General features: G+C 37.5%; 1 protein-coding gene across 1 annotated transcript; it reads left to right on the top strand.

Moving 5' to 3' along the window:
* The first annotated feature begins 7,463 nt into the window (after positions 1-7,463).
* LOC146750892 (uncharacterized) lies at positions 7,464-9,560 on the top strand. Its single transcript, XM_085497916.1, has one exon. It carries the CDS (start codon positions 7,464-7,466, stop codon positions 9,558-9,560), a length of 2,097 nt encoding a protein of 698 aa, XP_085354042.1.
* Positions 9,561-15,425: the final 5,865 nt, after the last annotated feature.

Here is a 15,425-nt window from a genome sequence, read left to right as displayed (position 1 = left end):
TCACCTCGCCACCATACCACCGACAAATCAATATAATCCACGACAGAGAGGTCAACTGCTGCAAACAACATCTTCACTGCGTTAATAAAACATCTCAAGGCAGACGGACTGGATACAATTTGTCATAAAACGCCAATTACCACCTTCGACTTGAGAAAGTTAACGTCTAGTGGGGTGATGACAACTAGCGACCCGCTGAGTCTGTTACGTACAATTCGGTTCGATTTGACCATTCATTTAGGCCGCAGGGATCGAGAGGGATTTGGAAGTTTGACAAAATATAGCTATCGCATCCAATAAAGCTACAACGAAACCCGGTATGTAGAATGTACATATTCTGAGATTTCGAAACACAGGTTAAAATGTATTCTACCGGGGTTTAGTATTTTCCACGAAACGAAACGAAATGAAACGAAACAAAACAAAACTAAATCAAATTTTTTAACGACATCGAAAATCGCCACGACATAGAAATAAATTTCTTGAGAATATTTAGTCTGCAGCTCAATAAATACCAGTAACTAACATCATGACAGCTCAATAAATGAATACGAGTAACTATAACATCATAATGGCATGACTGCCATTTCGATTGACAAAACATGGAATGACCCAAAACGAGACAAACGAACCAAAAAGAGCCAAACTACCCCAAAACGAGTCAAAAACGACCCAAGCGGACCAAAAACTACCCAAACGAGTCACCAAAATTAGGAACAAAATAAAAAGGGTGAGCGATCAGCCATTTTTGAAAGGATACTTGGAACTGACATTTGGGGGCGCTATCCCCAAACGACACAATAAATTAATAAAAATCGCTTGATAATATGAGCAAGTAAATACTAAATAATTATAACACAATAAACAAACTAATGCATAATAATGTTAAGTAATAAATAATTATTAACAAAATAAACACTATACTAGATAATTAATAAGAAGTAACCAGTAAATTAACTAATTAAATAAGGCATTCCAATAATTAATTAAATACATAAATAAAGTCTGAACCTACTATTTCGAAGCTGTACTGGAAATGGAAAAACAAACAAAAGGCATAAAAAAACTGTTTAGTAAGAATAAAAAACTGTAAAATTATATTAAAATTAAAATGCGTTAATTATTATGTTGCTCAGTATCGCCCGGCCTGTATCTTAAAGATGGAGGGATAATACAACGCGTTTTTCACAAAAGACAGTCTCACGCGTTGTAAAATTGCGTTGTAACTTGTGATAAGAGCGACCAGTAAATTTGGCTGGGGGTGAATTTATAAGCTACGAAATTTGAGGGCATTGTTGTACTTAGATCGAAAAACGGACTCGCCCATTTAATTGTCTGAATCACTGTGGATGACACTATAAAAAATATAGAGTTGAACGTTAGAAATGTTGGAAGACAATTACTTTGTTCTTAAGTTTTGAACTGGATTTGTTCACGATGGAGCAGCTGTAATATTGTCTCCGCTCTATTATAGGAGTAAGTTATTTTTTTAAACGTTTGTTTTATGAAATTTTCTCTGTATATTTTTGACAAATTCTACTCACGAGTTTTAATGGAAAATCCCCGACTTGTCGCGCTTTCTACTGGTTAGTTAAATGCGTTCATGCAACACAATTGTTTTTATATGTCACCCGTACTCGGGTTTACCCAGAACACTCAAAGGATAAAATGTGTTTAAATATTATCGATCCGTCATCCTCGATCATTATGAGATGACCGCGATTGGTCATATGTTACATTAGCCCCGCAATCATCCGCCCATGCTACATGATACATTGAGTGATATGATGCCAAGTATGCCAACTGATGCCAACTCAATACGATACACAAACTATATACCACATTATGTCTGCAGACTCCGTACTCAATTCAAACGGTATATATATTATTAGTTGGCTCATGAGCTCGCCTGGCTTCTGCTAAAAGATGAGAAGATGTGTTAACATGTGGGAATGAAAGTTACTTTATGTCGGTCAAACCATGGAGTTATAAACTTATACCTCCATGCTCAAACTGTTAGGACGATGCCATGGTGTTATGGCTGTCATAATACGTCACATGACACATAGAGCAGTTTCACTACCACAGGCTACATAACTCCAGTGGTAATGTTATTTTTGAAACTGGTAATTATTTAATTTCCATTGATTAATTTCTACGTCGTGATGAATTATATAGGTCAAATGTCACAGTGATCATTCCATTCAAGCAGCACAACTACGACGAACTAGCCACTTAGTCCTCGAGACAAAACAGCTGATCGAAGTAAAGAAAATAACGATAAAACAACGATTGTAGCCTTTAGTATCAACACAATCAATTCGGATCACAAGGTGTTCTGGTATTTAACATAACAACATTACTTGAGAGTGTGACTGACTGACGAGTGGCATGACGTGAATTTCGTATCTGATGTGTACTTCGTTTTGATTACTAAGATCTGGGGGAAAAGCAAATGGGTAACCGTAACTTGAAAATACTTTATATACCCTGTATCGCGTTTCCCTGAAAGTAAATTGTATGACGTATTCAGTGCGTGCTTGAATTAAATCGCTTAACAAATATTGTGATTTTTTCTATGCAATGCAGCAACTACAAACTTTAACCTAACGTTTTTCGAATAGGGTAGTGACATAGTTACCGTGGTAGGTGTGACGTCACAAATACTACAATAACACCCATTATTTGTAATGTAAGGCACCTTAAATGTGTCTGTTGGTAACATATTTACGCAACTTTATCCACATTACACATACTGAACAGATACAGTCAACGTCAACCAACATATGTGTCCAGTTATATAATATATTTGGGACAATGTAATTCAGGAAAGGTTACACCATACATATACTTTGTGCCTCAGTAAAATGTTTTAATTATGTGGCATTGGATATGCCCAGAAGAGGACCCACTATGCTCCTTCACATAACGTTTGCAGCTAGTGTTAATCGAAATTAAAGGGAATGACATAGAACATCTTTTACACGTGGCGGGGTATCCTAGATTTCATGATATAAATTACAGTTTTTGGAAGAATGGGCGATATTATGAGCGTTGCTTGTTGAATTGTGACGTATCATTCATGCGAGAACAGTTTTTGGCTGCGTTGGCTCCCGTTCGCAGGGAGTTCTTTCTAAACATAAAAGTAGTTTTTTTAGCCGCCCATTTCAAAATCCTTTTTTTAAAAACCAAATGTTACTACCACAGGTAAAACTATGAAAATTACAGCTAAACTCTAAATCTAAATTGCTTACTGCTAATTAATTCATTGAAATTACGCCACAAACCAAATATTAATAGTTTTTGGAAAACTTAGGTTAGCCATGGACCAATGTATTATTTGCTGATGTATTATAATTGTGTATTAGTGTCTTTATCATTTTATTAATTGCATACGTGCATATATTCATTACGATTTTTTATTTATTTACTTGTGTTGACTTCTTCTGGGACTTCGGCTAATTAGCGAGATGGGAACAGCGCCTCCAACTGCCAGTTCAAAGTATCCTTTCAAAAATGGCTGATCGCTCAGCCTCTTTGATTTTGTGCCCAATTTAAGCTCGTTTGTGACTCATTTGGCTCGTTTTGGGGTAGTTTGGATCGTTTGGGTCGTTCCATGTTTTGTCAATCGAAATGGCGGTCATGCCATGTTAGGTTACTCGTATTTATTTATTGAGCTATCATGTTAGTTACTCGTATTTATTGAGCTGCAAACTAAATCTTCTCGAGAAATCTATTTCTATGACGTGGCGATTTTCAATGTCGTTAACAAATTTGATATAGTTTTATTTCGTTTCGTGGAAAAGACTAAGCCTTCTACTGGTGGCGAAAATTGTCCCGTTGTAGCATTTCAAATGTATTTGTCCAAATTGCAGCCAGGGCAAACTGCGTTGTTTCAGAGGCCCCGTGTAAATGTAACACCCACTTACACAGTCTGGTATTGTAATTCACCCCTTGGTGAAAATAAATTGGGATCGATGATTGAAAGAGATTTCGATAGCAGCGAAATTGTTGACAATTTATACAAATCATTGTGTTAGGGCAACTGCGTGCACTGTGTTAGATTCTGCAGGAGTTGAAACCAGACATAAACACGAAGCTAGTGCTCGGTCTTACACCAACAAATTCATCAATAATCAGAGTCAAGGAATGTCTAGTATCCTGTCTCGCAGTTTGGGGTATACAAACAAATCCTCTGACAGAGAAGTGACCGTAGCGATCGAAGCGGGTGTTTCCGACAACGTCATCCGTACCCCAGAGAACACCGGCATAGTAGCGTCTGGACCAACTCCCACAGAATCTGATCTATTTCTAATACCCACAATCAAAGTACACATGCAGCATCTGCTTTGTTTCATAACTGATTTGTAGGAAAATGTTTCTCAACTTGACTATTTACATTTTGTAGTTTCAAGCAGTGTTCAAGATGGCTACCCCCCATATAATATCGGTGAAATAATAGCATTTATCATATTATCACTTGTACGCCAGCTGACTGGTTATTTCCAGGCTCAAACCGGGGGCTCAAATTACTCATAGGGGAATCCAGACATGTACCAGGCTGCGTAAAAAGCATTCTATGTCCCCTACTGCAATATGGAATCGTCCAGAGTGGACGCGATCACAAGTCGGCACCAGCGAGATTCGAAAGCCAACTGTTTAGTCAAAACCCAAGCAGTTAGCCAATTCGCTAGCAAGTTTGCAAATTTGCTGCCCCAATACTTCTGAGACTTGCTGTACAGCGTACGTGTACAGCACGCGCGGGAAACGAGTCCCAAGCGACGATAACAACACACGTTAAAAACGCAAAGGCTCGTGGATAGATGCTTGTTTGACAATGACACGCTATGGCTATCTGGCGCATGCGCAGGTGGCGACTCTCCCGCTTTAAATAATCCGTCCGAGATGGGGGCCTCCAAATATCGGTGTTGATTGTGAACTCAAGATCGAGGCATGATGGCTGATATTGGTTGGTGTAAACTGGAACGCGATGTTACTTTGTGATTGAGGTTGCATGACAGAATGTATGGATGATGTGCTACAGTTAGGGATGGCTTCTTGATTATTTTAAATGTCAGAAATTTCTCTGTGTTGGTTTGGTCTGATATAGTGCCGTAGGCATTGACGGACTGAATGTTACGATGACCGGAGATCTGCATTATTTGTCTTGGTGGTATATTTTGGGGTTTATTATGGTTTTAGGACCGTGGGACCCAAACTGTCCTGATTCTGTTTTGCTATTTTTTCCCCGCACCTCATTAAACTCAATACTACTGATCAGTGAATACATGTATTTGTGTCGTTTCAGGCGAAGTTCAAAGCTAGAAAGCATAGATCGTAAGAAGGTAAGCTCGTAGTCATCACCGCTTGGTTTACGAACACTGATAAAGAATCAGCATAGAATTATTTCCAGTTCATTTGGAGGGATTTCGTGGATTTCTCTAGCTTCGTTTATTTCTGGTGTCTTTAAAATTGGCTCAGTAATCTCATATCATATAGGCTTTCTTGGCTGTGTTTTTGTTTTGTTGGATTTCGATTGACATCGTCATGAAGACCCGGTCACGAAGGCCCGGCCTCGGCGCCGTCGCCGTCGCTGTGAGTGATATGTGCTGTCGCTTCAGCCAAGGAAGCATTTTCTGTCACGAAAAGAAATTTTACATTTGTTAAGTATAAATAGAAAAATAAATTCATGTTGTGGAATCATTTTATTTAGTACTTGCAGTATTTTGGTGTATTTTTACCCATTGCATTTTGTAGTCATACGATACGCCGAGTGATCATGATCTCAGTTTATCAGTTCTGACTAAGAAAAAAACGTAAACGAACCTTCACTGGGTACGTTAAGTCGCCCATATATATCATGGTTTTGAACGTCCGATCAGCTGATGGTTTGTTTACGTTAAGATGCAAATTTCTATGATTGACAGCAGACGAAACATTATCATGCCCGAACTATTTTCGGGTTGGGAGAATTGAGACTTATTAATATCTTAACATTTTGTTTATTTAACAGCGATAAAATGAGAGATTATATAGCATCCAAAAATCTAATAAGTACAATATTTAATAATTTCTACATAATTTGTCATTAAAATTAGCCTCATCATAAGTGATGCGTAATTTAGTACTAACTTTGCTGATTAGGTCAAAGGTGAAATTATCTGTATTGGCCAATCACATCACAGATTTAAAGAGTGAAGTCACTTTCAAAGTGTGTAATACCAAAATATCACACGGGTGTTATTTCGCGGAAAGTGCATGACACATGTGATAAATCTACTTATGAATACAAGACTGCAGTATATAAATTGTGAGATACTTATTCTACATATGATAATATACATTTAAATATAATAGTGCGACATGCAATCTACATAGGGATATAACATACGTGACAGTTTGTGAGTGATAGTCTATTTGAAGTGATTTGTAGTTTGGTGGCGGTACATATTTGACCCTAGGATTGCCAAGGGATTGGTACTTATGCTTTCGCGACATAGTGGCACATTTTACTGAACATGTGGTCATATCGTACTATACAATTGTTGAATGTAGATTTTCCCTTATGCATAACATACATGTACATATGTCGGGTATGGGCAGGGATAATTTGACCGAGTATCGAATAGTAAACTACCTGGGACTTCCAAAGTACATGATACGAACCTTGTTACTTTCTTCTGATACAGCTATTTTAACCACTATAACAATTATGTATCTGATCTCCATTTGTCTTCCCATCTCCCATGTCATCATCTAGATGGCCATACACTAAATGAGTACAATTCTTGTGATGTAAATACACATAATCACTTAAAGTGTGGTTATACCTGCACGATCAATGGAAAAGCTGTATGAATGTGAATGTGGCCACTAAACTGTTTTTGAACGATATTTTAGAACATATGTCGTGATGAGTTTCTGTCACGTATCCGTCCATATTCGTATTGTTAGATAGAAGAGATCGCACTCGTGAACTGTCTCTTGATTGAACATGAGTCCCACTGCCGTCTAAATACTGTTTTGCAACAGAAAACAGCAACAGCAACAGAAATTTTGGATAATTACTCATATAGCGTAGCCTGAATTATTCGTCGCCATTGCTACCATAGGAAGGAGGTCAAAGCCCGAGTTTTGACAATGCAGTTGCTAGGTGTGAAACCACAGATTTCAAATTTGTATTTTGGAATATCAATGGTTTATACGGAAAACTATTAGACACTGATTTGTTGAACTATGTTAAGTCTTTTGATTTTGTGTGTCTTCTCGAAACATGGGTTGATTCACAATTTGATTTTCAAATTGAAGGGTTTAAAACCATACATAACGCTGGTGTAAAGAAAAAGAATTTCGGGAGGGCCTCGGGGGGAATATCCATTCTATTTAATCAAAATAATATTGCTCAATTTGATATTGAATATATATATAAGGATAGTTATTCAGTATGGTCTCTAATTAAACATATGGAAAGCCCAGTGTTAATAGTGGCAAGTGTGTATAGGCCTCCTGAAGGTTCTAACTTTATAAACCCATATTTATTTGATCAGTTAGAAAATAATTTGGTTACTTTTTCCACTAAATATGATTGTAAGGTAATAATTGGGGGAGATTTTAATGGTCGTACGGGTAATAAAAGTGATAGTTCTGATTGTAATGTGAACCACTTACCTATGGGTGATGTGTTTACTACTATTAATGATATTCCACAAAGGGAATCTATGGATAATGAGTGTAATATATATGGTTTGGAATTATTGGAATTTTGTAAAAGTACCAACCTTAAAATTGTGAATGGAAGACTCTTTAAACAAACAGGGAGTGGAAATTTTACTTATGTTTCAGGTATAGGCACTAGTGTAGTTGATTATATTTTAACAAGCCCAAATAATCTCTCAAATTTTACGGGTTTTTTCATTGGTAATAGAATTGAATCAGACCATCTATCACTTGAACTTACCATGATGCTGTCTTCCAAGCATGAAAATAGTACTATTGATACCGTCCATCATAATACTGAGAATCTGAACAAACTAAAATGGGATACTAAAAAAGCAAATATTTATAGAAATAATTTTAATTCAGAGGGCATTAGAAATCTAAGACATGAGTTTTATGAGAATGTGATAGAAGGAAATATAGACGACGCAGCTACTAATTTAACTAATATTATTTATACTTGTGGAAAAGATATGGTGTGCAAGTCAAAACAGTTAAATGAGTGTTTTCGAAATGTTTGGTTTGATAAAGAATGTTTAGTCACCAAACGTGCTGTCAGTAAAGCGCTTAATCATTATAGACATACAAAAAGTCAGAACAGTCTTGAATATTACCTTCCATCTAAACAATCCTATCAAAAACTCATTAAAGAGAAAAAAGCAGAATTTCAAAAGCTCAGAAGGGATGAACTAATTAACCTGTCTAAACAGAAAAACTCTCATAAATTTTGGCAGAAACTTAAGCAACATAAAATTAATGTTTCAGAAAATATTACTATGGAGGAATGGTCAAATTATTTCACTAATTTGTTTACCCCGGTTCTTGTGGAAAATGAAAATTACAATGATTTTTACGCTTCAATCGAAGATTATATGACTGATTTAGATATAGAGAATATTGGTATACCTGATGTAGATTTGGAATTAGCAGAATTTAACCAACCAATTACTATGACAGAGGTGAAGAAAAATTTGGATAAACTGAAGGCTAATAAATCACCTGGCCCAGATGGAATTCCTTCTGAGTTTTGGAAATTTGCACCTTTAGACATATGTGATCTGTTGTACAGTCTATATAACAAAGTTTTTGATCAAGGGGCGTTTCCTATAGAATGGAGCAGGGGACCAATTTCCCCAGTATACAAAAAGGGTTGCAGGGATGACCCAGCAAACTATCGAAGTATAATGCTTTTGAATACTATAAGTAAAGTATACACAAGTATTCTCAGTGATAGGTTAAGTAATTGGTTGAATCGATATAATAAAATAATTGAGGAACAAAGTGGATTTCAAAAAGGTAAATCAACTTTGAATAATATTTTTGTTCTCTATACCCTTGTAGAAAAATATGTTTATACTCTTGGAGCTAGATTCTATTGTGCCTTTATTGATTATGAAAAGGCATTTGATAGAGTACACCATTGTTCATTATTTTATAAGTTGTCAAAAATTGGGATTAAGGGGAAACTGTTTAAATCACTTTATTCTATGTATCAAAATATTAAGGCTGCTGTGAAAAACCCAAAGGGAGTTACTGAATTTTTCCATATTAATGTTGGGCTGCAGCAGGGTTCTGTTATTTCACCTTTACTGTTTTGCTTTTACATAAATGACCTTAAGAGTGCCCTCCAACAAGAACGGGAATCAGTTGTGTATATAAATACTTTAAAACTTTTTTATTTGTTATATGCGGATGATTTGGTGTTGTTCAGCAGCACACCTGTTGGATTACAAAGATTACTTAATAACTTAGTGGATTATTTTCTAAAATGGAGACTGAATATTAATCTGAAAAAATCAAAAATAATTGTTTTCCGAAAAGGGGGTCGTCTGAAAAAAATATGAAAAATGGTGGCCATATAGTGCGGAATAAAGAAAATATAAAATACTCATATAGCGCCCTCACACCAGATTTTTTTTCCTCTCTCTCACACACTTACACACACTCAAATGTGTATCGATAGCGCCCTCACATAAGCAATTTTTATTTCATTACACACTTCACGATGATTACTTTTACACATTTTTTTAAATAACAGGCGTAATTGTATACTCATTATTTCATTTCGATGACGGTCTTTAATAGTAGTCCTTTGACCCCTATTTTCCGTTCTCATTTTCACAGCTAAACAATAGTACAAGTGTTCTAATATATCATTGCCAACACTCAATCCGCTACATAATAGCACACGTGTTCGAATATATCATTGCCAACAGGCAATACGCTACACAATAGTACAAGTGTTCGAATAAATCATTGCCAACACGCAATCCGCTACACAATAGCACACGTGTTCGAACATATCACTGCCAACACGCAATCCGCTACACAATAGTACAAGTGTTCGAATATATCATTGCCAACACGCAATCCGCTACACAATAGCACACGTGTTCGAACATATCACTGCCAACACGCAATCCGCTACACAATAGTACAAGTGTTCGAATATATCATTGCCAACACGCAATTCGCTACACAATAGTACAAGTGATCGAATATATCACTGCCAACACGCAATCCGCTACACAATAGCACAAGTGTTCGAATATATCATTGTCAACACGCAATCCGCTACACAATAGTACAAATGTTCGAATACATCATTGACAACACGCAATCCTCTACACAATAATACAAGTGTTCGAATATATCATTACCAGCACGCAATCCGCAACACAATATCACAAGTGTTCGAATATATCGTTGCCAACACGCAAACCGCTACACATTAGCACAAGTGTTCGAATATATCACTGCCAACACGTAATCCGCTACACAATAGTACAAGTGTTCGAATATATCATTGCCAAAACGCAATTCGCTACACAATAGTACAAGTGTTCGATTATATCATTGCCAACACGCAATCCGCTACACAATAGTACACGTGATCGAATATATCACTGCCAACACGCAATCCGCTACACAATAGTACAAGTGTTCGAATATGTCATTGCCAACACGCAATCCACAACACAATAGTACAAGTGTTCTAATATATCATTGCCAACACGCAATCCGCTACACAATAGCACAAGTATTCAAATATATCATTGCCAACACGCAATCCGCTACACAATAGCACACGTGTTCGAATATATCATTGCCAACACGCAATCCGCTACACAATAGTACAAGTGTTCGAATATATCATTGCCAACACGCAATCCTCTACACAATAATACAAGTGTTCGAATATATCATTGTCAACACGCAATCCGCTACACAATAGTACAAATGTTCGAATACATCATTGACAACACGCAATCCTCTACACAATAATACAAGTGTTCGAATATATCATTACCAGCACGCAATCCGCAACACAATATCACAAGTGTTCGAATATATCGTTGCCAACACGCAAACCGCTACACAATAGCACAAGTGTTCGAATATATCATTGCCAACACGCAATCCGCTACACAATAGTACAAGTGTTCGAATAAATCATTGCAGCACGCAATCCGCTACACAATAAATAGCACAAGTGTTCGAATATATCATTGCCAACACGCAATCCGCTACACAATAGCACAAGTGTTCGAATATATCATTGCCAACACACAATCCGCTATACAATAGCAAAAGTGTTCCAATATATCATTGCCGACACGCAATCCGCTACACAATAGCACAAGTGTTCCAATATATCATTGTCAACACGCAATCCGCTACACAATAGCACAAGTGTTCGAATATATTATTGCAAACACGCAATCCGCAACACAATAGTACAAGTGTTCTAATATATCATTGCCAACACGCAATCCGCTACACAATAGCACAAGTGTTCGAATATATCATTGCCAACACGCAATTCGCTACACAATAGCACAAGTGTTCTAATATATCACTGCTAACACGCAATCCGCTACACAATAGCGCAAGTGTTCGAATATATCATTTCCAACACGTAATCCGCTACACAATAGTACAAGTGTTCGAATATATCACTTCCAACACGCAATCCGCTACACAATAGTACAAGTGTTCGAATATATCATTGTCAAAACGCAATTCGCTACACAAGAGCACACATGTTCGAATAAATCATTGCAAACACGCAATCCGGTACACAATAGCAGAAGTGTTCGAATATATCATTGCCAACACGCAATCCGCTACACAATAGTACAAGTGTTCGAATATATCATTTCCAACACGCAATCCGCTACACAATAGTACAAGTGATCGAATATATCATTGCTAACACGCAATGCGCTACACAATAGTACAAGTGTTCGAATATATCATTGCCAACACGCAATCCGCTACACAATAGTACACATGTTCGAATAAATTATTGCCAACACGAAATCCGCTACAGAATAGCACAAGTGTTCGAATATATCATTGTCAACACGCAATCCGCTACACAATAGTACAAGTGTTCGAATACATCATTGACAACACGCAATCCTCTACACAATAGCACAAGTGTTCTAATATATCATTGCCAACACGCAATCCGCTACACAATAGCACAAGTATTCAAATATATCATTTCCAACACGCAATCCGCTACACAATAGCACACGTGTTCGAATATATCATTGCCAACACGCAATACGCTACACAATAGCACATGTGTTCGAATATATCATTGCCAACACACAATCCGCTACACAATAGCACACGTGTTCGAATATATCATTGCCAACACGCAATCCGCTACACAATAGCACAAGTGTTCGAATATATCATTGTTAACACGCAATCCGCTACACAATAGTACAAATGTTCGAATACATCATTGACAACACGCAATCCGCAACACAATATCACAAGTGTTCGAATATATCGTTGCCAACACGCAAACCGCTACACAATAGCAGAAGTGTTCGAATATATCATTGCCAACACGCAATCCGCTACACAATAGTACACGTGTTCGAATAAATCATTGCAGCACGCAATCCGCTACACAATAAATAGCACAAGTGTTCGAATATATCATTGCCAACACGCAATCCGCTACACAATAGCACAAGTGTTCGAATATATCATTGCCAACACGCAATCCGCTATACAATAGCAAAAGTGTTCCAATATATCATTGCCGACACGCAATTCGCTACACAATAGCACAAGTGTTCGAATATATCATTGTCAACACGCAATCCGCTACACAATAGCACAAGTGTTCGAATATATTATTGCAAACACGCAATCCGCAACACAATAGTACAAGTGTTCTAATATATCATTGCCAACACGCAATCCGCTACACAATAGCACAAGTGTTCGAATATATCATTGCCAACACGCAATTCGCTACACAATAGTACAAGTGTTCGAATATATCATTGCCAACACGCAATCCGCTACACAATAGCACAAGTATTCAAATATATCATTGCCAACACGCAATCCGCTACACAATAGCACACATGTTCGAATATATCATTGCCAACACGCAATCCGCTACACAATAGCACACGTGTTCGAATATATCATTGCCAACACACAATCCGCTACACAATAGCACACGTGTTCGAATATATCATTGCCAACACGCAATCCGCTACACAATAGCACAAGTGTTCGAATATATCATTGTCAACACGCAATCCGCTACACAATACTACAAATGTTCGAATACATCATTGACAACACGCAATCCGCAACACAATATCACAAGTGTTCGAATATATCGTTGCCAACACGCAAACCGCTACACAATAGCACAAGTGTTCGAATATATCATTGCCAACACGCAATCCGCTATACAATAGTACAAGTGTTCGAATAAATCATTGCAGCACGCAATCCGCTACACAATAAATAGCACAAGTGTTCGAATATATCATTGCCAACACGCAATCCGCTACACAAAAGCACAAGTGTTCGATTATATCATTGCCAACACGCAATCCGCTATACAATAGCAAAAGTGTTCCAATATATCATTGCCGACACGCAATCCGCTACACAATAGCACAAGTGTTCGAATATATCATTGTCAACACGCAATCCGCTACACATTAGCACAAGTGTTCGAATATATTATTGCAAACACGCAATCCGCAACACAATAGTACAAGTGTTCTAATATATCATTGCCAACACGCAATCCGCTACACAATAGCACAAGTGTTCGAATATATCATTGCCAACACGCAATTCGCTACACAATAGTACAAGTGTTCGAATATATTATTGTCAACACGCAATTCGCTACACAATAGCACACATGTTCGAATATATCATTGCCAACATGCAATTCGCTACACAATAGCACAAGTGTTCTAATATATCACTGCTAACACGCAATCCGCTACACAATAGCGCAAGTGTTCGAATATATCATTTCCAACACGTAATCCGCTACACAATAGTACAAGTGTTCGAATATATCATTGCCAACACGCAATCCGCTACACAATAGCACACGTGTTCGAATATATCATTGCCAACACGCAATCCGCTACACAATAGGACACGTGTTCGAATATATCATTGCCAACACACAATCCGCTACACAATAGCACACGTGTTCGAATATATCATTGCCAACACGCAATCCGCTACACAATAGCACAAGTGTTCGAATATATCATTGTCAACACGCAATCCGCTACACAATAGTACAAATGTTCGAATACATCATTGACAACACGCAATCCGCAACACAATATCACAAGTGTTCGAATATATCGTTGCCAACACGCAAACCGCTACACAATAGCACAAGTGTTCGAATATATCATTGCCAACACGCAATCCGCTACGCAATAGTACAAGTGTTCGAATAAATCATTGCAGCACGCAATCCGCTACACAATAAATAGCACAAGTGTTCGAATATATCGTTGCCAACACGCAAACCGCTACACAATAGCACAAGTGTTCGAATATATCATTGCCAACACGCAATCCGCTACACAATAGTACACGTGTTCGAATAAATCATTGCAGCACGCAATCCGCTACACAATAAATAGCACAAGTGTTCGAATATATCGTTGCCAACACGCAAACCGCTACACAATAGCACAAGTGTTCGAATATATCATTGCCAACACGCAATCCGCTACACAATAGTACACGTGTTCGAATAAATCATTGCAAACACGCAATCCGGTACACAATAGCAGAAGTGTTCGAATATATCATTGCCAACACGCAATCCGCTACACAATAGTACAAGTGTTCGAATATATCATTTCCAACACGCAATCCGCTACACAATAGTACAAGTGATCGAATATATCATTGCTAACACGCAATGCGCTACACAATAGTACAAGTGTTCGAATATATCATTGCCAACACGCAATCCGCTACACAATAGTACACATGTTCGAATAAATTATTGCCAACACGAAATCCGCTACAGAATAGCACAAGTGTTCGAATATATCATTGTCAACACGCAATCCGCTACACAATAGTACAAGTGTTCGAATACATCATTGACAACACGCAATCCTCTACACAATAGCACAAGTGTTCTAATATATCATTGCCAACACGCAATCCGCTACACAATAGCACAAGTATTCAAATATATCATTTCCAACACGCAATCCGCTACACAATAGCACACGTGTTCGAATATATCATTGCCAACACGCAATACGCTACACAATAGCACATGTGTTCGAATATATCATTGCCAACACACAATCCGCTACACAATAGCACACGTGTTCGAATATATCATTGCCAACACGCAATCCGCTACACAATAGCACAAGTGT

This window comes from Saccoglossus kowalevskii, chromosome 1 (assembly GCF_978046115.1).
Source record: "Saccoglossus kowalevskii chromosome 1, keSacKowa6.1, whole genome shotgun sequence".
Classification (NCBI taxonomy): Eukaryota; Metazoa; Hemichordata; class Enteropneusta; family Harrimaniidae; genus Saccoglossus; species Saccoglossus kowalevskii.
The sequence above is the reverse complement of the archived record's forward strand: the minus strand, read 5'-3'. Positions and strand labels throughout refer to the sequence as shown.

Coding starts and splice junctions, on each gene's coding strand:
- LOC146750892 (XM_085497916.1), top strand. CDS start 7,464: ATGGAAAGCCCAGTGTTAATAGTGGCAAGTGTGTATAGGCCTCCTGAA.